Source organism: Sprattus sprattus (assembly GCF_963457725.1).
Source record: "Sprattus sprattus genome assembly, chromosome: 13".
In the NCBI taxonomy this organism is placed as follows: domain Eukaryota; kingdom Metazoa; phylum Chordata; class Actinopteri; order Clupeiformes; family Clupeidae; genus Sprattus; species Sprattus sprattus.
In genome coordinates, this window is record NC_137911.1 from 22,081,522 (window position 1) to 22,105,337 (window position 23,816).

The 23,816-nt window shown below is 40.7% G+C and overlaps 2 protein-coding genes across 6 annotated transcripts in view; both read left to right on the forward strand.

Annotated features, from left to right (window-relative positions):
- The first annotated feature begins 204 nt into the window (after positions 1 to 204).
- Positions 205 to 12,901, forward strand: LOC308374211 (sorting nexin-14-like). Of its 5 annotated transcripts, none has more exons than XM_080849930.1 (31): positions 205 to 499; positions 797 to 941; positions 1,029 to 1,149; positions 1,259 to 1,332; positions 1,492 to 1,570; positions 1,661 to 1,704; positions 1,803 to 1,890; positions 2,027 to 2,111; positions 2,287 to 2,443; positions 3,993 to 4,068; positions 4,201 to 4,245; positions 4,346 to 4,426; positions 4,518 to 4,632; positions 4,764 to 4,919; positions 5,086 to 5,210; positions 5,649 to 5,707; positions 6,123 to 6,149; positions 7,244 to 7,384; positions 8,374 to 8,506; positions 9,559 to 9,745; positions 9,891 to 9,974; positions 10,167 to 10,267; positions 10,382 to 10,493; positions 10,727 to 10,767; positions 10,874 to 10,993; positions 11,203 to 11,326; positions 11,434 to 11,598; positions 11,855 to 11,950; positions 12,115 to 12,206; positions 12,308 to 12,364; positions 12,452 to 12,901. In XM_080849930.1, the coding sequence occupies exons 2-31, from the start codon at positions 805 to 807 to the stop codon at positions 12,491 to 12,493; spliced, it is 2,964 nt and encodes a 987-aa protein (XP_080706056.1). In that variant the 5' UTR covers positions 205 to 499; positions 797 to 804; the 3' UTR covers positions 12,494 to 12,901. The 5 variants fall into 5 exon arrangements, with proteins under 5 accessions (XP_080706056.1, XP_080706057.1, XP_080706059.1 ...); XM_080849931.1 differs by having other exon boundaries at positions 205 to 495; XM_080849933.1 differs by lacking the exon at positions 7,244 to 7,384.
- A 9,281-nt stretch (positions 12,902 to 22,182) lies between these two features.
- myo6b (myosin VIb) overlaps positions 22,183 to 23,816 on the forward strand; it is a 37,871-nt gene continuing 36,237 nt past the window's right edge. The window contains exons 1-2 of the mRNA XM_080849929.1: positions 22,183 to 22,275; positions 22,754 to 22,807. The gene's annotated coding sequence lies outside the window, so the exon portion shown is untranslated. The remainder of the gene's footprint in view (positions 22,276 to 22,753; positions 22,808 to 23,816) is intronic.

Here is a 23,816-nt window from a genome sequence, read left to right on the forward strand (position 1 = left end):
GTTAAGACGTGGCCAGATGTTAATACATTAACTGAAACATTAAATTCTGGGTGGATCAGTCCACTACAACGCAATGAGTGGGGAAAACAATAATTCAACGCACCGCCATAAACCGAAGCATGGTTGAGTGGGTTATTCTGGGCCACTGGAACAGTAGCTGGCATCGCCAAAGACCGGAGGTGACATCAGCTGGATGCAAAACAACTGAGGTGCAAGCCCCGTGCGGGACAGCAAGCAATAACATGCCTGGTGTTAAGTGCGTGGTAGTAGGCCTATCGACACCATGCCATGTCACCTCATCTTAGAAAAATAACAGTCGTTTGAAAGATCCCTTTCAACGGCTGGTTAGCATGCGAATGCCAAATGGAGTCGGTACCGTTATATATGAACCAAACCAGCTAGCCGACTAGCTTAGCATATAACAATTTGGGTCAAAACAATGCCGTGACAACCACAGTGAACTCAGAATGAATAGCCCTCTGGGTTTTTGAGTCGGTAGGTAAGCAAACTATATTTTATTACTGACGTCAATATGCAAGCTTTCTCATAAATTGGATAAAGAATTTTATCAGATTGCAAATCACGTCTAGATTCTAAAACGATGTGGTCAGTGAGTGAAATGCCCGGATTTTAGCACCAAAGCTATAGTATTTAATGAGTGTAAAATATGTGATACGCAATTGTGCAAAGCAGTTTTACAGCAATAACAATTGAATTGGTTTACGTCTTTAGATTTTTTTCTGCATGCAAGCGCGTCCTCGTGTGTATGGCTGAACCTGTGGTTTCTCCACTACAGGAATAAAAATGACAGGCATCAGGGCACGTTTGTCGAGTCTGAGACAGGGGTTGAAGCTGGACTTATTCAAAGAAGTCGGGCGACAGTACCCACTGTTCTGCTTTCTCCTTGTTATTTTGCTTTTAGCCACTGTTCTTTTGAATAGGTATTTTCTACACTACATTTGCATCCATGTTTGTTGAGCTTTTGGCATATTAGTAGCTTTGAATAATCATATATCCGATGTTTCCAGATTTCTCCACATTATTATGGTTTTCTGGTCCTTCCTGGCCGGCGTTGTTACGTTCTATTGCTCACTTGGACCAGACACTTTACTACCCAACATATTTCTGTCCATTAAGCCAAAGGTTAAGGTAAGTAAAGCAGCAAAAATGTTAATGCGGATTATGCGGTGCATATTGTTTGGCCCTGGGTTCAAATAAAACGATGAATCTAATTTGGGCCTGTCACTGTCTGTAACAGCAAGATCAGCAGGAGCTGTTTCCACTGGGGCACAGTTGTGCAGTCTGTGGCAAGATCAAATGCAAAAGACACAGGTGAGACAACTCGGTGGAGTGTTCATGTCATTATATTTGGTCATGGGTTTCACCACAATATTAGGCTAGTTATATAAGGTGGTATAAAGTAATTCATAATTAAATAGAATTACTTGCACTCTCATTATATTAGGTAAAATCTTGTTATGTCCTTGGCAGACCAACATTGCTTTTAGAAAACTACCAACCTTGGTTGGACCTAAAAGTGCCCTCCAAGGTGGATGCCTCTCTATCTGAGGTATGAACCTAAACTCAGTCCTTTTAGATTAATTTGGGTGCAGAAACGATTGTTTGTTTACCACATGTTATACATTGTTTACCATCACAGATTTTGGAGTTGGTGCTTGAAAACTTTGTGTACCCGTGGTACAGGTATAGACTCAGCTGTTCTTTTTGAGTTTTAACTGTTTTCTTTTGGCACATTCCAGAAGGTTTAAGTAGATCTAACATTAAACTATTTTCTCTGGCAGAGATATCACAGATGATGAGGCTTTTGTGGATGAGCTCAGAGTCACCTTGCGCTTCTTTGCCGCAGTGTTGGTGCGTCGGACACAGAAGGTGATGGTGCTGATTGGATGGTTACTACACATGACTAAAATCTCAGTCATTTGAAATATATTGAATATAACAACAAACATTTCCACTGTAGCAGCCTACTTCCAGTAGTAACATAGCAACACTGAATTAATTACAGGTGGATGTCTCTTCACTCATCACCCAGAAACTGCTCAAAGCCGCCATGAAGCATATTGAGATTATTGCCAAAGCAAGGCAGAAAGGTTGGTCCAGTGATCCATGTATGAACCAGAGAAAAGCTATGCCGAGAAAATGAATAAATCCAGTTACTATTGGAGTCAATCCGGAATAGATTGAATTTACCATGAATGTGTAAAGATCATATGACAAGTATATTGTAGAAGCTTACATTTATGCTGCTACTTTCTCTTCTCTCAGTGAAGAACTCTGAGTACTTGCAGCAGGCAGCCCTGGAGGAGTATGGGCCAGACCTGCATATGGCGCTACGCAGCAGGAGAGATGAGCTGCTGTATCTGAGGAAGCTGACGGAGATGCTCTTCCCCTACATTCTGCCACCCAAAGCGACGGACTGCAGGTGGGCTTCATACGGACCAAACGGCCTCTCTGCTTATCTCAGTCTGCACTCCCCTCTCATCTTTGTCAAGGGTTGTCTGCTATCAGTCTGTTCAGAACCTGATAGAAATCGGTCTTTACTAGGACTTACTAGGATCATACACACCCACTCAAAGATGGGGGGAAACTATAAACAGAAATATAAAACCCAGACCCAGGTTACTATGTTGCACCTCCACCCAAAACTAACTTAAATTGTATTTAAATTGAATTCCTTATTTATATAGCACCAACAACAATTGGAATAGTTTCAAAGTGCTTTACAGAGCCTGGTGCCTGAACCACAAGAAAAAACACAAGAAACTAGCCACTACCATACTGGCGAGAACTAGCCACTACCTTGCAATTCCACAATCAAGAGTCAAGAGGCTAAACGTGTATATCGGAAGTTTATTGTAGTCACTAAACAACAATAGCGTATGAATCACTGATCAGTCTCTTAAAGGAACCTAGTTCCTCCCACATTATTGTGTGTAACTGTTAGAATTAGCTCCGGCATTAAACTTTTACTCAATCCAAACTTGTTGCGTGTTTTAGTACTACTCCCATTTCCAGGGATAGTCAATTAATCTGGTTTTCAACCTGGCCGTCTGCCTCTCAGCAGTCAGCCTTTTTGGTAGTATCTGTCAGCCATTTTGAGTGAGGCTGTTCATACTTTCAAAAGTTGATCCATGGTGACCAGATACAAAAAAAAAGACCTTGAGCAGAACCCAGCTCATTAGGGGGGACTGATCAAGCAGAGCAGATCAATTCATACACGTGTAACCTGCGTTGTGTAGACAAGCACAGTCCCTGCACCGCACCCTCTGGCATGGGAGGAGAGCATGCTAAGCAGAGAGGCTGAAACCCATGGGTGCTAGTATCTGTTGCTAGCATGTATCTTTAGGTGTCGGAAAGTGAGGTTTACTCACTTCACAGCACTGTATCTGCTGGCGACTGTTACACTTGCATCAGGATAAAACATATTAGAATACATACAGCATATACACACGCGAGGATGCATTCAAGATTGAAAGTGGATAAAAGCAGAAAAAGCCTAGGTCTCTCCAGGAGCCTCCCACAGTGGAGATCTAGAGTAGGAGGGGAAAAACAGGGAGAGTGGGTAAACACGGCTAGGTATATGCATACATATAATTAAAGGTCAGGGTGATGAGAAACAGTGTTATCACAGCCAACAGCATTTGCAAGGTCCTACTATATGGGAGAGAACAGACTCAGGTTAGTAAACAGAATATCAGTCATACACAAGGAAATATTTCATGTCCATATCTCAGTGTCATAACAATGCACTCCCTAAATATTCAAACATAAATCTCATGCTATGGCCTGCCAGAGGCTATACAGGGTAAGGGATGGGGTGGGGATAACGCCCTCGGGAGAACAAACCCGGGTTAGGGTAAGGGTAGGAATTGGTTTGGGATCCCTGGTCACTACAAGAAATGTGGCCACTTAATCAGTACCAACAACACAGCACAATATTCTTTATAGAGAAAACATTTCTTTTTCAACAGGTCTCTTACTTTCCTGATAAAGGAAGTGTTGACTGGTTCTGTTTTTCTCCCCTCCATGGACTACTTGGCTGATCCTGTAAGAGGCACTCAAATCCTTACTTTACATTAATATTCTTTTCATACATTTACATTATTCTGTTTTTTAATGTGATGCTGACAAGTGTCAACAGGAACATTGTTGTGACTGTAGATGGGTTCTCTCTACTAGGATACAGTGAACCATCTGCTGCTGATATTTATAGAAAATTCTCCGGTAAGCAAAAGTAGTTGAGCTGTTTATGCCACTTTTGTTTGTGAGATAGTAGCTGTGGTGTTGTGTGTTTTGTAATATAAAATCTTGTATCCATCTGTAGCCAGAGGCAGTCACAGAGCCATCGCAAGCCCTAGTGCCCTTCCTGCAGAAGTATGCTGAGCCTCGCAATAATAAGGCCTCGGTAAGCGCTCATGGTGCTTGCTCCCATGTCCCTACACTGCATCTTTTCCTGGTGCTGACTCTAGCTTTGCTTTTCGCCTACCTTTGCACAGGTGCTGAAGCTGGAGCTGAAGGAGATCCGTGAGGAGCAGGATCTGCTTTTCCGCTTCATGAACTTCCTGAAACAGGAGGGTGCCGTGCACGTCCTGCAGTTCTGCTTGACAGTAGGTGAGTTGGTCCACTTTTGATCTCATTTTAGCCCCTAATGTGTGAGGTGAGAATTCCTGTTACTCAGTCTGGGACTTGAGTATTGAACCGCAGTATTTATTCAGCGTGCAATTTTATTTCTCATTTCACAGAGGAATTCAATGACAAGATCCTGTGTCCAGAACTGACTGATGCCGAGAAGCTCATGCTGCATGAAGAGGTGAAGAAGCTCTATGTAACCTACTGTCTGGATGAGAGCATTGATAAGATTCGCTTTGACCCCTTCATCGTGGAAGAAATCAGAAACAGTGAGTAGCTGATTTCTGACTATTGAGATTCAAAGGATCCCACATTTCCTTAACAGTTAGTCATATCACAGTAAAAGAGGACAGCTCAGCTTAAAAGATCTTCCCTTTAACTCTGTCACCATCATTGGCTATTTTCTTTAATGGTGGTTTATTTCCTCCCTTGCAGTTGCTGAAGGCCCATATTCTGATGTGGTGAAGCTCCAGACTATGCGCTGCCTGTTTGAAGCCTACGAACACGTCTTATTCCTGCTGGAGAATGTCTTCACACCCATGTTCTGCCACAGCGACGAGGTAACCAAAAGGAAAGCCTGCCTCCCTCTTCCCCCCACCCACTGGTCTCTGTCCACACACTGACCAGCGCCCCTCCCCTTAAACAGAGAGCAGCCCTCAAAGCGCTAATCTGCCCACTGTGCACAATCAGCGCTTGTGTCATCACCTCAGGAAGACACATGACTGGACAATGACTTCACCCTGGCAACAAGCCCTCAGACAGGGGTTTACGCTGGGGGGCATCTGTTGTACAAGAGATGCCTGTCTTTGGTGATGCAATTCATATGTAATGGAGGGTGTTGAAGCAGTGAAGAGTTCCATGAATCTTTGAAGATTCTCTTGAATTTCATGTCTTCAAAGTATTTAGACGAAACTGATGGTTATGCAAGACCTAGCCCAGACAAGAAGTGATTAGCCAGAAACAATGACGTAACCTAGAGCATTTTATGTATGTTTCAGTACTTCAGACAACTTTTGAGAGGGGCCGAGTCCCCTACCAGGAACTCCAAGCTGAGCAGGTGGGTGTCTGTCCACCTCCCTGTTCATTTCATTAGTCTGGTCTGGTGGGTATCAGAAGACCTGAAGCCAGATGGTGGATGTAATCAGTGGACTTCCCCCCCCCATTTTTTTCTTTGTATCTTCTCGTGACACATTTGTGTGCATGAAGCCTAAGGTTAGCTTAAGTGCTGTCCCTCGCCTAGATGCCTGGTAAAATACCTTACTACCGTACTTCTTCTTGAGTTGGACTAACATCACTGACACGTCTGAATATCATTGTTTTGTTTTTATCAGCACTTTGTAAATGGTATTTCTCCCATTACATGGTTTACGTTGACAGATGCGGTTCACCAGTGTAAGTTACAGCAGCCACTGGTGTTTGACAGTGGGGTATGCATATGGGCCAGTTATAACCCCCTGTGCCTGTTATTTCAGAAATAGCGTGAGTTTGGATGACATCCGGTGAGTATGACGTGCAGCTTTCCTCTGCCCTTTCACGCTGCTCGCAGGATAGCTATTATTGCTGGACTGCAGTCAGAATACAAAGCTGCTTTTATAACAATTTCATAAGATGATATTGATGCAACAGTTTCAGCCACTGCCGGTGAAATGTTTGAATTGAGATGGCTCTTGGTGTCTGATAGCATTTAGCCTCTCTGCTAAGGTCCATGCATAAAGCCTTTTCATCTGTGGCCGTGAAGCCGTCTTTAGATGCGTTGAAAAAGAATCAAGACTGGTTGTACTTCTCTGGGTCTAAGTGCCACTCAGGCTTTGCTACTTATTTTGACGCGTGTCTATGTTTCTGAGGTTTATTTTTCTGAAGATGGATCAATGTTAATGGAAAGAAATGTCAAAAAACCTAGGAGTATCCTCACCAACCTAAAATGACTGTTAGTTGGGAACAGTTCTTGCTGTTGGATGTTATGATATGATCATTTGCCTGTTCTTCCTGGCTGTAGATTCAATTTAATGCACTCTCATTGCGTTACTTCTCCCATAATTGGGGAGCAACAGATGCACAGTAGCTCTCCATCTGTCATAAGCTCCAAAACTAGACTAAGGGAAGATGAAGAGTTCACTTTGTTACCAAAACAGAATGTTCAAGCAAAGTTTCATGCCACAACATTTCTTATAACCAGAGAAATACAACCAGCCATCATACTTTTTGAACACATCTTGTTTACCAGTTTGAGCTGAACTGACAGTTCAGCCAATTTAAATCGCGAATAACATATCACATAGTTATAAGACAGTTTGAGCAGAATCTATAGACACACATAAGGAAGATGTTTAGGCACGGCCATTGGTTTTAAAAAGGCAGTGCTCATGGCAACATGGACTGAGGCATTTGTTGCTGGAATGAGGAAGAGGCAGAAGAGAATGGCACTGTTTCTTGCGCCCCCCCCACATGCGTGAACGACTCCCCTCTCCGCTAACCTCCGTCTTCCCACGTGTCTCTCTCTCTCTCATACCTCTCCACTTTGCCGCCATGGACTGTGCTCGTTGTTTGTCTCCATCCCTGTGGCGTGCCGTGCCTGTTTAATACGGGGCTCTAGCTCTTCGGAGTGGGACGATCCGCTGAGCGCGGAGTCCCCGTCCATCTCTCCTGGTTCATCACCTGCATCCGTCTCCCCCCATTTCCAGTCCATTCACACTCTCCCGTCCGGCGGCTTAGCGAACCGCGCGGCCTCGCTGAAGTAAGTCAGGGCCCATTGCAAATCTCTGTCCACCCCCCAGTCACCATCCCCCAGCATGGGCCCTTGTGTTGCCTCCTGATTTCATGTTGAAATATGTTTGTCCTTGTTTGGGTGTTTTATGTGCCCTTGAGCTTAAGCATGACCTTCGTGATACTTACGATGTGCATACATGGAACAAAATGTGATTTTATGTATGTATGTATGTTTATTTATCTACATTTGTTTGTATTTATGTATTCATTTTTACTTTTATTTGCTCTCTCCTTCAACTGATTTCAGGCAGATTTCTATGCAATTCTGTGTGTAGGAGATTTTAAAAGCTGACATTTTCAGATTTTTTCCATTGTTCCATGATGTTTGTTTACTTTAATTATGTGATGCCTTATCAGTAGTATTATGAAGCTACTGCAATTTTTTTTGCTGGAATAGATTGAACCCTCATGTTGTGTTTTCAACATGGTTGCACATGTTGTGGCTATGGTCTGACATAAATGTAAATAATGCTTTTGCAAACATTTCATTTGAATCTGATTTGATTTCAACCTTTCACAATATGGACATTCATTTTAAAGGCCCAGTAATTTTTGACCCGAGATGTAACAAATGTAACAGTGTTTAATTATTTGAAAAAAAAAAAAAAAACACTTTATGAATCTTACTATAATTTTTGTATCCATTCAAGTTGGTAGGGTGAAGGATGTCATAAATCCTTGTGTGTTTAAGATGAAGGACATTTCTAACTGGTCATGTTTCGACTGGAACACAACATGAGGGGTAAAACCTGTGGGCGTTTGAAATGGTAAAGCCAAGACATCTATCTGTTCCGTGTGGGACAGATGTTCCTTGACAGCTTATTACGCTGCATGTGCCATGATGTGGTGGAGCCTCCATCAGATGTAGCCTCACAACTAAGGCTAAATATAATGATTTGTGTGTGTGTGTGTGTGTGTGTGTGTTTGTGTGTGTGTGTGTGTGTGTGTGACCTGCAGAAACACCTCAAAACGAGGAGAATCCTTTGGAATCGGTCGAATTGGGAGTAAAATCAAAGGCGTGTTTAAGAGCACAACTATGGAGGGGGCCATGCTGCCCTCCTATGGCCTGGCTGAGGGAGAGGATGACATGGTTAGTGAGATGTTTGCATTACCCACAAGAAAATAATGACATATTTTGTGGATGTCTCTTGCCTTAACTTGTAAGGCAAACAGTGTAAGAATTTGTTTTGTTAATAGATGAAGTAGTACAACTTTGATGTAAGCTAACATCCATTTCAGAAGGTTTACTACTAACAATCTGTGTCAATTAACAATTGTTTCTCCTATGAATATTATTTCCTAGCAGTACCACCATGAGGAGTTTTACTGGAGTATGGGTTCTTTGTGTTGAGTAACCAGAATGTATTTCACTCCAATAGTCTCCCTTGTAATAGCCTACACTAGAAACACTTAATACTTTTACGTCATGCTTTCCACCCCGTTTGGTGTAGTAGAGTAGTAAACCTGAACCATCAGCATATACTTTGCCTTTAGATAATAGTGCTACTGCGATCCACCAATTCCTTTCTTACTTTGAAAATATGAAAAAAATAGTCAGTCAAAGAAGTGAACTGCTCTCTGTTCCACTGGTGTGTGAAGAACAGAGAGTTATTCAGCTGGGTGTGAGCATGAACTACTTCACCCACAGTGACGTCTGTTCTACATCCCATTCATTTCTGAAACTGAAAAGTAAGAAACTTCCGTAAGGCTTCCTCTCCCCATGCAGTATGGAATCTAGTAAAACAGAAAAGAAATGAAGAATATAATTGATTGGTTTACCTTATTTATATTTATGTCCTACGTAGTTGTGGTCTTTGGAACTGCTGTGGGAGATAAAGAATGTCAGATTTCCTCATTGTCTTGTGAAATTGGCGAACCTTAACAAGGGTATAACTAGAAGGCTGCAGTGTCAAACGTCGTGAGGAACTACACCCAGATGCAACAAGACTGCTGACCCTGACATTTGATTAGCTTACTAGCATATTTTCATTTGAATAGTTATTCAGCCATGGTACCACGATACATCCTAATTAACCTGCATGATAAATGAAAGATCATGTTTGGACATCTTCCCCAACAGTCTGTCATTATGGGCAGGCACTGATGTTCCTTCCCGTCTTGTTGTGTTGGGTGGTGTTTCAGGTGGAGGAGGCCACTATGGTTCTTGAAGACGATGCTCCGATGGAGGCCATCAGCACCCCCAGCACCCCTCGGAACCTCTCCGCCTGGAACATCACCATCCCTTACGTGGACTTCTATGACGACGAGGTGAAGAAAGAAAGGATCCCAGTGTTCTGCATTGATGTCGAGCGGAATGACAGACGTGATGGTGAGCATTCAGCAAGTACCACATTAAGACTGATGTCAGATATGAGAGAAGAGTCATTTTGTGTAGATTTTAGACAAGTTTCTGTCAAGTGAACACTGTAGTGTTCACCTTAACCATGTCCTGCTTTCATGTGTACACCTCCCAGTGGGTCACGAGACAGAGTGCTGGTCTGTCTACAGAAGATACATTGAGTTTTACGTCCTGGAGTCGAAACTCACTGAGTTTCACGGTATGTGTAATACACACATAATATGGTTAGATTTTCAACGCACATGACCGCTGCACCGCAGCTGTTGTGTTATGTTTATGGACTGTAGTTGCCATAGAAGGATCGCCTCTCCTCCTTGCTCATGCTGTAAATGAAATTACCATGCCTTCTCTCTCCGTCACTTTTTCTCACAATGCTTTACTGTGCTAACAGGCTCCTTTCCAGATGCACAGCTGCCCTCTAAAAGAATAATCGGTCCAAAGAACTACGAGTTCTTAAGATCCAAACGGGAAGAGTTCCAAGAATATCTACAGGTACTAAGGACGTCACACAACATTCCATGCTTTCACTTTTGTCTGAGTTTGGTAGTTTGTTTACAGTGTCGATTTATTGCAATTAACTGAGGGTGTCTTATGTTCTTATACCAGAAACTAGTACAACACCCTGAACTCAGCAATAGCCAGTTGTTGGCGGACTTCCTCTCTCCTCACAGTATGGAATCCCAGTTCCATGACAAGATGCTCCCTGATGTCAACCTAGGTATTTATCTAATGTACAGTACCAGTCAAAAGTTTGGACACGCCTTCTAATTTTTCTCAGGTTTTTTTCTTTTATTTTTTTCTACATGGTAGATAACACTTTTTTTGTTTAGTACATCATTCCATACGTGTTATTTCGTAGTTAAAATGTCTTCAGTATTAATCTACAATATAGAAAATAATAAAAGTAATTTATTCGGATTTCCTAACCACAATTTGTATTTTATTCCTCAGGGAAGATCATTAAATCTGTACCAGGAAAGTTAATAAAAGAAGTAAGTCACTCAATTTTGGGGTAGTTATAGTCCTAATCGTCCCTCACTAATAACTGCTCAATGTCAACTTGACCTTTATTATGTTTGTTAACATCTTTTACCTTAGAGAGGACAACACCTGGAGCCCTTCATACAGTCCTTCTTCAACTCCTGTGAGTCACCCAAGCCAAAACCCAGCAGACCTGAGCTGACAATCCTCAGCCCCACGTCCGAGAACAACAAAAAGGTACATCCAGTGTAAATGGCCTCGTATGGTGACTCCCCTGCAATGAACGCCCCCTAGTGTCATTTTGTGGTTTTTCATCCCTTAATATGGCTTTTGAAAACGTCCAGGCGACACCAGCATGATAATGCCCCAGTCATTTTCAAACCTTCTGAAACAGTTATTAAGGCTTCAATGGTTTCAATGGTTTCCTGTTTTCTTTTCCCTCAAAGCTTTTTAATGAGTTGTACAAAAACAATGCCAGTCGCTCTGAAACCATTGAGAAGAAGCATAATCAGAATTACTTTATGGAGATGATCACTGTGGATGGAGTTTATGACTATTTAATGTATGTTGGTAAGTGTAGTCTGTATTTACATTCTATCTATCTATCTATCTTAAAATTCTAAATGTCTGTATTTTACATTCTATCTATCTTAAAAGCATTTTCTTGTCATTACCAGGCAGAGTAGTCTTCCATATCCCTGACTGGTTGCACCACCTTTTGATGGGTGGAAGAATATTGTTAAAAAATACACTGGAGGCCTACACAGATTACTACCTGACACTAAAACTGGGCCAAGTTGTGTTGGAGCATCGAGTGGTCTCACTCATCACACTACTGAGAGGTACTCTGTAGGATCCCTGACCGCATTCTGTCCATAGATTCACAGATTCACTTACTTTAAGAAATTAAGTTAATTTATACCCACTTAATCTGGCCAGTACTGGAGGAATAAAGTTCCTAATAAAATCTGGCCATATTTAGTTCCATTTGCAATATTTTGGTAAGTTTTTAATCTATTGGCAAATGTGTATGTATCGCCTCTCTGCAAATTTCAGTTCACTTTATTTAAGATAGTTGCCTGTTTTATTCTGTTTTAGATTCCGTATTCTGTGAATCCTGTGAACCCCGTCCCCTTCAAGATAAGCAAAAAAGAGCTAAGAAAACATTTGAAGAAATTATGCACTATATACCAGGTCTGAGTTTTTTTGGTCTATTATACTTTCAAATGATCTTACCGATAAAATTGTGCCACAGACTTTAAATTGGCCCTGAAGGTTTTTTTAAACCAAAAACAGATTTGACAGTCATGACGGTATATTTCCTTAGTATTTAAAGAGGCTAATATGTTTATCATCAGATCTTCTGACAAAGTGTATTGGAGAAGAATCAAAATATGAGGGAGCTAGACTTCTCTTTGATGGACTCCAGCAGCCAGTTCTAAATAAACAGGTAGGCCTATTAAGTTAGTCAGGAATTTACCATATTGTTTTATTCAGCAGAACAATGCTTATTATATAAAATAATTTCCCTGTTTTGTTTTGTTTGTGTAGTTGACCTACGTCTTGTTGGACCTGGCAATCCAAGAGCTCTTCCCAGAACTTACCAAGGTATGGCAAGCATGAAGGACCGTGACATAGCCGGATATTTAAAGTATCTTTCGGAGAGGTCATCTCATGCCATGCCTTTCCTGACAGGTACAGAAAGAGACATATCTTCTGATGGCTCCATGGATGTAGGAAGCTACCCAGTGACTGTTGTCCTCTTAGCATCTGCTGCATGTGCAATCTACTGTGTGAATGCATAACACACCACACTGATCTTTGACCGTAATACTTTTCCTAACCTGTCCTGTGTAATGTTGGGGAATGACTCACTGTAATGTATTTTGAAAAAAAATGTTACTGTAACTGTTGTTGTATGTAATGCAGAGAACTAAATAAAATATTTATTGCTTAATTGACTAAAGAGACTGAAGTAAATTGTATTCACTGGAAATAGACACACCTTCAGCAGTAATTGCGGTTTCATCACGGCATACTTTTTGAAAGTAAGTAGCCAAAAATAAATCTACAAGCTATCTTTGAAAATACAATGAAATGTAATATAAGCTGGGTTGTATTATGAATAAATGAACGATGATCTTTTCCTCTGGTTCTTCATTTAAATGTGCATCATTAGGTGTCAACTGTGGCAGTGGCGGGAGTATACGGACCAGTGTCGGTTTGCTGGTGTATGGGACATGTATTGAGATGCATATTTGAATTTGAGAGCCTACTCATGGCGATTTAAAAAGTAATCCCTTCAAGTATTGTAACTATTCTAATAACCACTGAAGTACCAATTGAAGGTACTCTCATTTTGAACACTTTTACATGTATTCCGTTACTCCCCAATACTGGACGCAGATATCTGCACAAAATACGTTTGAGCTAGACAATTGACAACGCAAGGTAGGCCTGATTATTACTTGCATAATGCGGTACATCTAGTTATATACCACATCATTTGATTATTAATACTTTAGCATCAGTGTGTAAGCAGCATGTTATTGTTGTAGGATTTGGAACTTGGAAAATTGCACTGGTACACCACTTGAAGTTGGAGCTCTGAATCAGAAACTCAGAGAAGAAAATATCCTTGGCCCTGATGAGGCATCGGGCTGTTGATGAGTGACTGTCAGTGGCCCTTTGTGGTGTGTTCCACATCATTGGCACTCTAATTTGGCTTTTTGGCGTAGCCATGATTTCACCCATTTATATTTAGTCATAGTCGTTAGTAGTTCTTTGATCTCAGTTTGGTGTGTCTCCGACAAACATCGATCTGGCCCTGTCACTACCTCTGCTGCTGGCTTGAAGGCGGAACAACAATGACCCCCCATTCTGAGTTTGTTCCTTTTCCAGAACGTTGAGGTGGAATAAATCATAATATTTTACAATGTGTTGTATTTGGAAACCTTGTTATATTATACATTGTGTAAAAACTTCATCTTAAAAGCAACTAGAGCTGTCAAATAAATGTAGTGGAGTAAAAAGTACAATATTTCCCCCTTAAATGTACTGGAGTGAAAAAATACAATAGAAATTCTCCAGTAAAGTACAATCACCTCAAAGTTGTACTTAAGTACAGTAGAAAATGTACTCAGTTACTTTCCACCACTGTTCAAATCACAGCACTACCAAGGGAGGTGTTTGTCAAATCAATCTAACCAAATCTGAATGAATTTAATACTCAACACTGCCACCCAGAGGCAAGTGTTGCTATATTTCAACATGCGAGTGTTGATAGATATAAGATGATCTAAACGAAGTTGCACTTTAAAAGTCTGTATATACTAAAAGTTACTACAGCTGTGCATTTATTTTGGGGGTTGCCGTGGTGTTAGACTGAGTTCACCAATCGCCTATACATAAATTCGCACTCATCCAGACGACCTACCCAGGTGACCCAGCTAGCTAGACATGCAGCTCTCATAACGATGACACCATAGTTGGATCGCACTTGAAAAGTGTTCAGCGTTCACATGTGCTTTGGATTTCAGGAAACTGGGGGATAACATAAAATTGACCTGAACTCAAAGTAAGTGAACACATACAGTATACAATATGTGGCAGCTAGCATAGCTATCTATCTGAACTGGTTGGGAAACTAACGCTACACAATTTTTTTTTCTACTTGTAACGTTAGATAGTTTGTCAGTTAGCTAGCATAGGATAGATATGTTTCTTCACCGGATTTGTAATTTATCCTCTGAATCGGTATCGGTGGGTACACTTTCAGTCATAATTTTCGTTTCCTACCTAAGTTAGCACGTTTTGCCATCTCTGCTTTTGTAACGTTAACACAACTTGTAGTGTTAGCCTTATCTGTCAGCATCAAACCATGTGCCAATCCATTATCCTGAACCTGTCAACAACCTCCAGCATCGGCACAGCCAAACCTTTGAAAGGCTGGTTTGGTGTAAATTAACTTTTTAGGTAGATACCTTTGTTGGTGTTGCGATTGTTTGCATTTTTGACACTGCTGCAGGTACAAATTGGTCAAACCAACCAATTTACCTTATACATTTTACTGTTTGATATTTTCCTTTCAAGCCAGATGTCTCAGTCAATATATTTAAGGTCAATCCACTATGGACGCGATTGTGGTATGGTGAAGGAGACACACAGCCCACGTGTGGTTCAAGGGCGGCTGTTCCATCACACCATTAGTCCTTTACCTCTACAAAGAAAATTTGAAAGGTCTGACACTTTTGTCAATCTACTTCAAATTTGTTTGTCCATGAAAAATCCCCTTACCTGGACAAAGAACCAGAAAGTTTGTTAAGAACATATTAAAGCAAGTCCAAACAGCCATTTTATCCCATTCCAGGAGCGACACACACCAAACACAAGGGGAGCTTTCTGTGATAAGTAACAGCAGTCCACTCTGCACAGGTAAAGTTGCTGAACACCACAGGACTTACTAAAAATACATCCTGAAAAAAATTACATTGCTGTAGTTATTTGACTACTCCCAAGTGACAAATGAGTCCATTTATGCTTGTAAAACCACTGGGGATAAGTAATATAATGGACTGCACAGTTGGCAAATGTCCACAGCATTAACTGAAATTGCTCACGTGGACCACCTCTACAGCTTTTCTCCCTAGTGTTGGTAAGAGGTCTCCTCAAGAGGTCCCTGACTTTGGAATCTTCTCCAGCATTCCTAGCTTTGTCTCAAAGCCTTCAAGTCCTCTTCTCCCACCCATGGCAATCACTGCACGTTTTGGAGCTACTCTGAACACCCTCCCCAAGATCAGTAGCCCCTACTTCTCAGCCTCAGAATCCAAAATTAGGCTGCCAAGAAAATTACGCATGAGAGATGAGGTGTGAAATTAATTGATGGATAAATCAATTGGTGTTGAATGTATTGATGTGGTATTGGTTTGGGGGAAAGTGTTTAATATGCCACTAGTCATTTGACGACAGCTGTGTGTAACTATAAGGAGGTATCAAAGTAAGTGGTACTGGCCACTGTGGTGGGCTTGGACTGACCACTTTTTTGGCTTTCCTGCACAGTTTGGAGACACTGTGGACTGGAAACCATCAGTGAAAAAACAAAAAATCCAGCCGCATCTACTAGACCTTACCGAATCTTTAGTGAAACCAGAGGTGAATAAAGTCTGCCTGGACATCACAAGTTGGAGCCTGGGGTCATTACACAGTGAAACCAAGACGACAGTTACAGTAAGCTGGTTTAGAATGTCTTGTTCATAATGTATTGTAGCAATTACAGCCCTGCTCATAACTGTTTATAGATTCATGTGTTATTTTATAATGACTTTTATTTTTGTGCAGTTTACACGTGAGCAAATTGAGATCGACCAGTGTGGTAAGAAGATTTTTGTCCTTCCAATTGCTTTAAATCATGAATTATACAGCATCATCCTTTAATAGTATCTTCTGAAATAGTGTGTGATTCAAAACACACGGTTGTTATCAATGTTATCATTCATTTTGGAACAAGGTCTTGTGTATGCAAAAATTGAGACATGACCAACCCCTAGCCTGGCAATCACTTGCAGTGTAGGCAAATCTGGCATATAGTGTAATATCCAAGCATCATCTATTAATGTGTGTGTTTTTGTGCCATGACTTGGATATATTATCAGTTATTTTATTTACCAGTGCATGTACAGGCAGAAGAATTGACCGGCTGTGAGTTGTGCCTTGATCAGAAGCTGCCAGTCATTTTCCTCTGGACCACCCCTGCTTGCAGTCTACGACTCCAAATACGGTTGAATATGTTCCAGGAGAAAGGGGCAGAGTGGTATGACTGTGGCACAAGTGCCAGTAAGTTCTACCAACATATTGCATTTGCAAAATGCGCAGCATTTCCTCTGAGTTATACATTGAATAATATTCCAGTATTGATCTGGAACATGATGGGTATAGTTATGAACAACTGCTAAACTGCCAAGCATGATCAAGGACTTGTAACACATTTCTGAGGTGAGATATTTTCCAATTCCAACATTTGGTTATGGTAATGACCGTGTCTTTTGTTATGTGTTCTCTTTATAGGTCCAGCAGGGAAATACATTGTGCTGATGTTTGAGAACTTGCCATCAGCACAACAGCAAAAAGTTCTGGAGAAAATCCTCTCTGGCATTGGCAGAGCGAATCAGCTGAATGAGTTCCCACACAAAATCTCTTTGGATGAAGCCAACAACAGACTAGTGACAAAGGACAAGGGGAGTTCTGTTGCATCACTGTATGGAATCAGTCAATAATACTGGGAATTTGTATTACTCAGTGATGTAGCACGGCTGACCTCACAATATTAGAATTGTTGACCATTTGTTTGACCAGTTTGGACATTGCAAGTAGACTCAGATATGATGGGTTTCAGTTAGCATTCCATGATAAAGGAACTCAACAGAGAATCTGAAGTCTCACTCCATATTTCATTGCGGCTTTGCAGGATGAACCTTCTATCTATGTGTTTGTGTTCTCAGCAGGCACCACAGAGTCCTCTGGTCCCGCTGCAGAGTCAGGAGAACACGCTCAATGTCTTAGACACAGATGAGGAGGACTTGCTTGATGCCTTCACTGACTCAGTCAGAAGGCAAGAGAACTTGGTGTTGATACCACTCATTTCTTTAGTTTTTGTTTCGGTATGTTTTTTGATTTTGGTTTTATCTTGTGTTTTGTTCCAAGGTTGTTGGTTTACCCCCCTCCACCAGCTAAAGGAGGCATAACTGTCACAAACGAGGACTTACGCTGCCTCAAAGAGGGGGAGTTTCTAAATGATGTCATCATAGACTTTTACCTGAAGTAAGGAGATATTGGCAGCTTTTTTGTCCTGTGTCCAGTGTTAAGTGCCTGTTTGAAAAAGGAAAAATGGCAGCAGCCATCAGTAATGGGTACTGCTTTTTCCACTCAGGTATCTGGTGTCAGAAAAGCTGAAGATTGAAGATGCAGAGAGGACTCACATATTCAGCTCCTTCTTCTTCAAGCATCTTACCCAAGGAAGATGGAACAAGGATCGGACAAATGAAAAAGAACTGTAAGCATGTTCCCTCTTGATAAAAGAGAGCAGTATTGAATTGTTTATTTTACTATGTTGCTTACCTATGCCAAAATTACACACCACAGCTTGTTTACAAAATGTTTTTGGTTGAATTTAGATGACAATGTAGTTTAAGCGACTATTTTTGGGTCCGAACTTTTGCTACAAAAAGAGACAGTTTCCCTTTAAGCTTAACAAGGAGGTTTGTGAAAGAATGAACAGATACATTAAGAATGTGTTTTAATTTGGTGATATTTGGATGATGGAATGCACTAGAAACGTCTGGTTTGATGAGCTTTCCTTTAAATGTGCCCCCTTTTGCTCAGTCTTAAGAAGAGAAGGCATGATCGAGTGAAGACATGGACCAGAAATGTTGACCTCTTCGAAAAGGACTTTCTTTTTGTTCCCATAAATAAGTCGTACGTTTAATCCTTCACTTTATGAAGTCCCAAGTTAAACCTGCCACACACATCCATATATATATAAATATGCATGAAACCACACACACACACACACACACACACACACTCCTCTGCCCTGCTTATTTGTCCTCCCTAAAGGGCCCACTGGTTCCTGGCCATCGTCTGCTTTCCTGGATGCTTCCAACCTGATCCAGAGAGAAGGAGTCCAGCAGACACACAGGCAGACCTCAGCCCAGAGGAGCCTGCACAGTCCAACTGGCTGGAGACCACATTCTCCTGGAGGATTGGCCAAGACTTCTCCTACTCCGCCAACCCCTTATCACTGTTCTACAAGCCCCCAGTCTCGACCATAGGACCAGCTAAGGGGAGCAGAGCAGATGTCTTTTCCTCCGACGATGAGAAAGATATGGAAATTGAGGTATGGTGGTGTGTTGTGCTCACCCAGACAAAAAACTTTGTATTTTTATTGTTAGTTTTAATGTATTGTTGTCACAAGTTATTCATTTGTTTCCTCTCCTTTTGTTTTTGTTAAGAGTGGACTGCTGCAATACAAGACAACGGTTCCAAAACCATGCAACTCCAAACAGTGAGTGTAATGTACAAAGATTTCTTTTGGAATGAGACTGGATGCCTAGCACTTTTGATGATGTAGATGCTATACTTTGTGGTACCACTAGATGGCATAGCTATTTTATTACGACGTGATTCTTCAGAACAGGGGTCCCTCACTTTATTCATCAAGGGTCCGTATGGTTGACCTGAAAAGTAACACACATGATCGAGATAATACATCACATGTACACTCATGACATCATTAACACACATATGCAAATGTGTTCTTTCTCTGTAAATGTGAAGCTACACAGCCATCCTTGGTCTTAGTTGACAGGACTGGACACTGTGCGCCTCTTCAATTTGCTCATATATATTCAAGACATTAATGCTTGTTTCGTAAGAGTATGGCATAAGATTAATAAACAACTAACCTCTGTTTCTATAGGCCCTGCATTCTCATCATGGACTCTCTAGGCAATGGAAAGGCCACTGTGGTCAACATCCTAAAAGAGTAAGTTCTGGATCTGTCCTCTGGCTTAGCCTTGCTGTCTCAGGGCCCGGTCTGTGTAATGAGCTAAATTCTGTAACAGATACTTGGAAGAGGAGTGGAGAGTAAGGAAAGGAACTCAACGCAGTTTTGAGATGAAGGGCTCCATTCCTATAGTACCTCAACAGAACAACCTGAGCGACTGTGGGGTTTACCTGCTACAGTATGTGGAGAGCTTCTTTGAGGTATGGGGGTTGTAGTTTTTATACTTAAAAATATTTGATACAATTACATGGTTGGAATATGTTTCTAATTTTAACAATTTTAACTGCTGCTTTTGTTTTGTGTTTTCTATTTCTTTCTTTAAGAGTCCTCTTCAGAGTTTTAAAGCACCCATCGACCTGAGTGATTGGTTTCCTCAGAAATGCGTGGCGGTAAAGCGGAAAGAAATTAGACAGCTGATTCTCAAGATTCAAAACCAGCAACAAATAGCAGGAAAAGCTCAGGATAGGTAACCATAGGCAGATGGGGGCTGCTCTCTATCTCTCTCTCTGTCTCTCTCTCTCTGTATGTCTCTCTCTCTCTCTCTCTGTCTCTCTGTCTCTGTCTCTGTCTCTATCTGTCTCTCTCTCTCTCTCTGTCTCTCACTCCTGTACGCACACACACACACGCACACACACTTAGAGGGATGCATAACACAATAAGATGGTTTCAGTTGTTTTTTGTAACCTGTTGTTACTTTTACATTTTTGTTTGTTTAACACACAGACGTGTTCATTTTGTTTCTGTCCTCTTTGTAATATGAATATAGCAGGATTCTAAGCAAAATATGATTTTGTCCCATTCAGTTGTATTGATTAAATAATAAATCTTATTTAAGTAAGATATGAACATTCTCTTTGAATTTGTGCCTACTACTCATCGACTACATTAAGAACCACAATTTGAAGGGTAAATGGCAGCATTTTACAGTCTCAGTCGCGGATGTTGAATTTACTAAGTGCCTCGCCAATCAATTATTAGTGAGACCCTTTGGAGGAGGTCCATCTGTTCACTAAGCAGACAGGCATATGGAATCTGGGTAATTTAAGCTTAAATGTCCAAACAACCCAGGGTAATCTCAATGAAGTTGTTACAAAAGTCACAGAAACGAGTCACAAATTGCAGAATTGATGACGAGAATCGGAGGGGCTCATCATGCGATATCACTTTTGTCTTTCGAACAGACCCATTTGCCATCTTATTGCATTATCAGCTTAGCAAGTCTAGGCATGCATATCGGAAAGGATTTAGGTCTAGCCTTAGCACACAAGGCTATTGTCCTCTTAATTGTGTGACTTCATAATGTCACAATGAATGTACTAATCTTACATTTTCCTGGATTTATACACAAATCTGTTCATTGTGTACTTTAGTACTATCTGAAGTGTCATCTAGTTCATGTGTCCCAAATGTAAGTTTTTTTTTTAATTTTTTGTCATATAAAAATAGTCCTAGACCTACAATGATATAGTTCTGAGAAAACCGTGTAAAGATGGTGTTTTGTGTTCATGTGCGTTATGTGCATGCTAATTTATTGTTTCAGGGGGAAATTATGCATGGAGTACACATCACACAGGAATAGTGTGAACATCTATAAACCATATCTTAAGCATTGCATAAACATTATATATGTTGTATTTTTTGACTGTAAAAGCTTAGCAGAATTTGTCTGATTTAAAATACAACAGTGCTGAGAAACACTTTTGATACAAACAAAAGAGCCACATATGTTACTACTGCCCTGGTATATTTCTTATCCCAGATGGTTACCTGGACCACCAAGATGTCGTGTCCAGACAGTGTTCTGGGCTGCTAGCAACAGCCAATGAATATTACATGTCATTGTCCTGAGTACACCAGCAGTGCTGCAGCATCAGTGATTTCCTGTAGTGCCTGTCCATGAGACAGAGAGCTTTGGGTGTGAGAACACAGGGGTGTGATCTGTAAGCTCCTCCCTGTACTATGAGGCTAAACTTCATAATTGCTAGTAGGTTGTTTGTCTCAGCACAGACCAGGGAAAGCCTCAATAAGTTCATGCCTGAGTAAGAAGTTTGCCTTTGCCATCAAACAGCATACTTAAACACAATTAAGAAATAATTGGTCCCTGTTTATGTGATCATCAGGCTTACGTAGGGACTAAAAACAGATACATGTATAAGCCTATCTTATATATGCTTTGGTTATTTTGCCTTAATACTGTTTTGCTTTGACTGGTAACATCATGTTCAACATCAGGTTGATGAGGTCATGAGAAAATATAAACAAAATAAATGAAATGTAAACATTTGTATTGATCTGCTTGCACTCCTCTTTATCTCTTGCTTGGAAATGTGATAGTCCCACATAGCCCGTATCAAATATCCTAATTAGATTTACAAACGCGGTATAGACTTTCAATGGAGGATAGAATGTCTACTTCAGAGATGCTTTAAAACGGTTTAAATTACCTGCCCATTAAATATGAATAGATCTCAAGTCTGCGACTCACCTTAGTGGGAGTCATGGTGATGTGTGTAAACTATCAACTACTTCAATGTTTTATAATTATACAAACAAGCAAAAATAGTTTGCTGAAGTATTTCTTCTAATTTACATACCAGTTATTTTAACACTAGCTGTATAGGCCTTCGCTAATCCGAATTTACCTCCAAGCGGTGGGATAACCTATAAATAGTCTATGTTGCATTTTGTGACACATGCCTTTCTCTATATAGAATTAATGAAAGGAGCATTGTGTCTAAGTTCCTTCTTTCAAGGCACAATTTGAGAGTCTTCAGAAGCTGGAGCGACTCCCTCTGCCCTGACGTCACTATTTCGCTGGACTTCGATCCAAAGCCGGGCCAGACAGGGAGTACCTACAGGAGTGTAGGGACGGACTAATGACAGCGAATCTGTCTTGTGGAACTTGAACGCACTCTGCCATAGCCCCTATACGGACTGTACTGTTTTGAAAGTCCTGCGTGTAAGTAGTGACGACTTTCTTTTTTTCATCTCTTGCTGTGTTTGTAGAGAATGGGTTTTCGGTCAAAAAATGTTGGCTAGCTGTTATTTGCAAATGTAACGTTAGCTTTATTCTGAGGCTTGCTAGCCCGCTAGCAAGGAAGTGGAGCGCGTCTATATCTAGGGCAGTTTGGAAGTTAGACAGCATCCATGACATTTTATTATGTGTCATGGTATGTAGCCTAACCGAAGCACGCATATTGTCTGTTAATTGATCGATTGCAAAAACAATAAAGTAGCTCAGATATAATGCCAATGTGGTTAACTTGGTTTAATGCATGCGTATTATGTTTACCGTTAGCTCAAGTAGCAGCGAGTATTGTTTTTGGTTGTAATAATGATTATATCATAATAAGTCCTCAGTCTACGTGTTCAGAACTCGGACTTAATTGTATACGTTCGTTCAGTCTGACCAAACACTGGTACTATGACTATTACAGCTGCTCTCAAAAGTGACAGAAGAGAATTGTCCGCAATGGAGTGACAACGACATAGTAAGCAAGTGGTTATGCCGTGGCAGTGCGCTTGGAATGTCCTCCACAAGCTGCTTGAGCTTAGTGAGAATGCACAATGCATGTTTGGTGATTATTTACGATACTTTTAAAGTTACGTGCCTAACTGCATTTGTCGTGAGACCAGTCTGCTAATATGTAATTATGTTGTAGAATAGGTTAATAAGTGAATAGGTTAATAAGTCAGATTATTGATATGTCTGAGTATTGAATTTCATAATGAGGGTAAAATAATTTATTTCACAATAGCACAGTTCTACAAGTTAAGTAGGACATATAGCTAACCTTGAAGAAGTTTGTGACACCTGCCTGCATGAACTTCATCTTATCAGACTGCCTAATTTATGGAGAAAAGGTTTCATCAAGTTTGTTTATTCTTGGACTGTCGTTCTGAAAAATACATTATAAGTAACATCAGATCTGATGCTTTATATGCAGTAAAGCCCATTTAAGGAACACACTAACCACACTTTATGTAAACCTCTACAAAATATATAATATACTATAGATACATAATACAAGATGGCTCCTCTTCAGTTCTAAATAATGAAACCCTCCGTTATTCATTATGTCTGATTTGTAATAGAATGTTGTCCTAGAAAGACAAGTGAGATAAGACAAGCCATTCAACTGTAGATGTCCTTTGATGATGATTGTCATAAGCTTTTAAAGTTTGTAAAGAAAAAGATTCATTTAGCTATCTTTTTTTGTAGTGTAGTTTGGATCTGACATGAATCTATTCAGATGAAACATTATTGTAGTGAATTACCATTTGTGCCACGTTGGTCAAAGCAGGGAAGGAAGTGGAGTGGAAGATGTCAGCTAGGACCTCTCTCCTGAACATCCTGTTAGTCTGGAACAGATAGTATAATGCATTTTCCATATCCTCCAGCCACATTGTGAGCAGGAAGTGGACTGGTGTGCATATGGATGGGCGGACTGGGGATTTTTCATGTCCTCTCCAGGAAGTTACCATATGCCCTTTGACCCC

Excerpts from the sequence above, each read along its gene's own strand:
- LOC308374211 (XM_080849930.1), top strand. The coding sequence starts at position 805 with ATGACAGGCATCAGGGCACGTTTGTCGAGTCTGAGACAGGGGTTGAAG. Across the intron at positions 1,891-2,026 it reads TGGTGCGTCGGACACAGAAG|GTGGATGTCTCTTCACTCAT; the intron begins GTGATGGTGCTG and ends AATTAATTACAG. Across the intron at positions 9,975-10,166 it reads GAAACTCACTGAGTTTCACG|GCTCCTTTCCAGATGCACAG; the intron begins GTATGTGTAATA and ends CTGTGCTAACAG.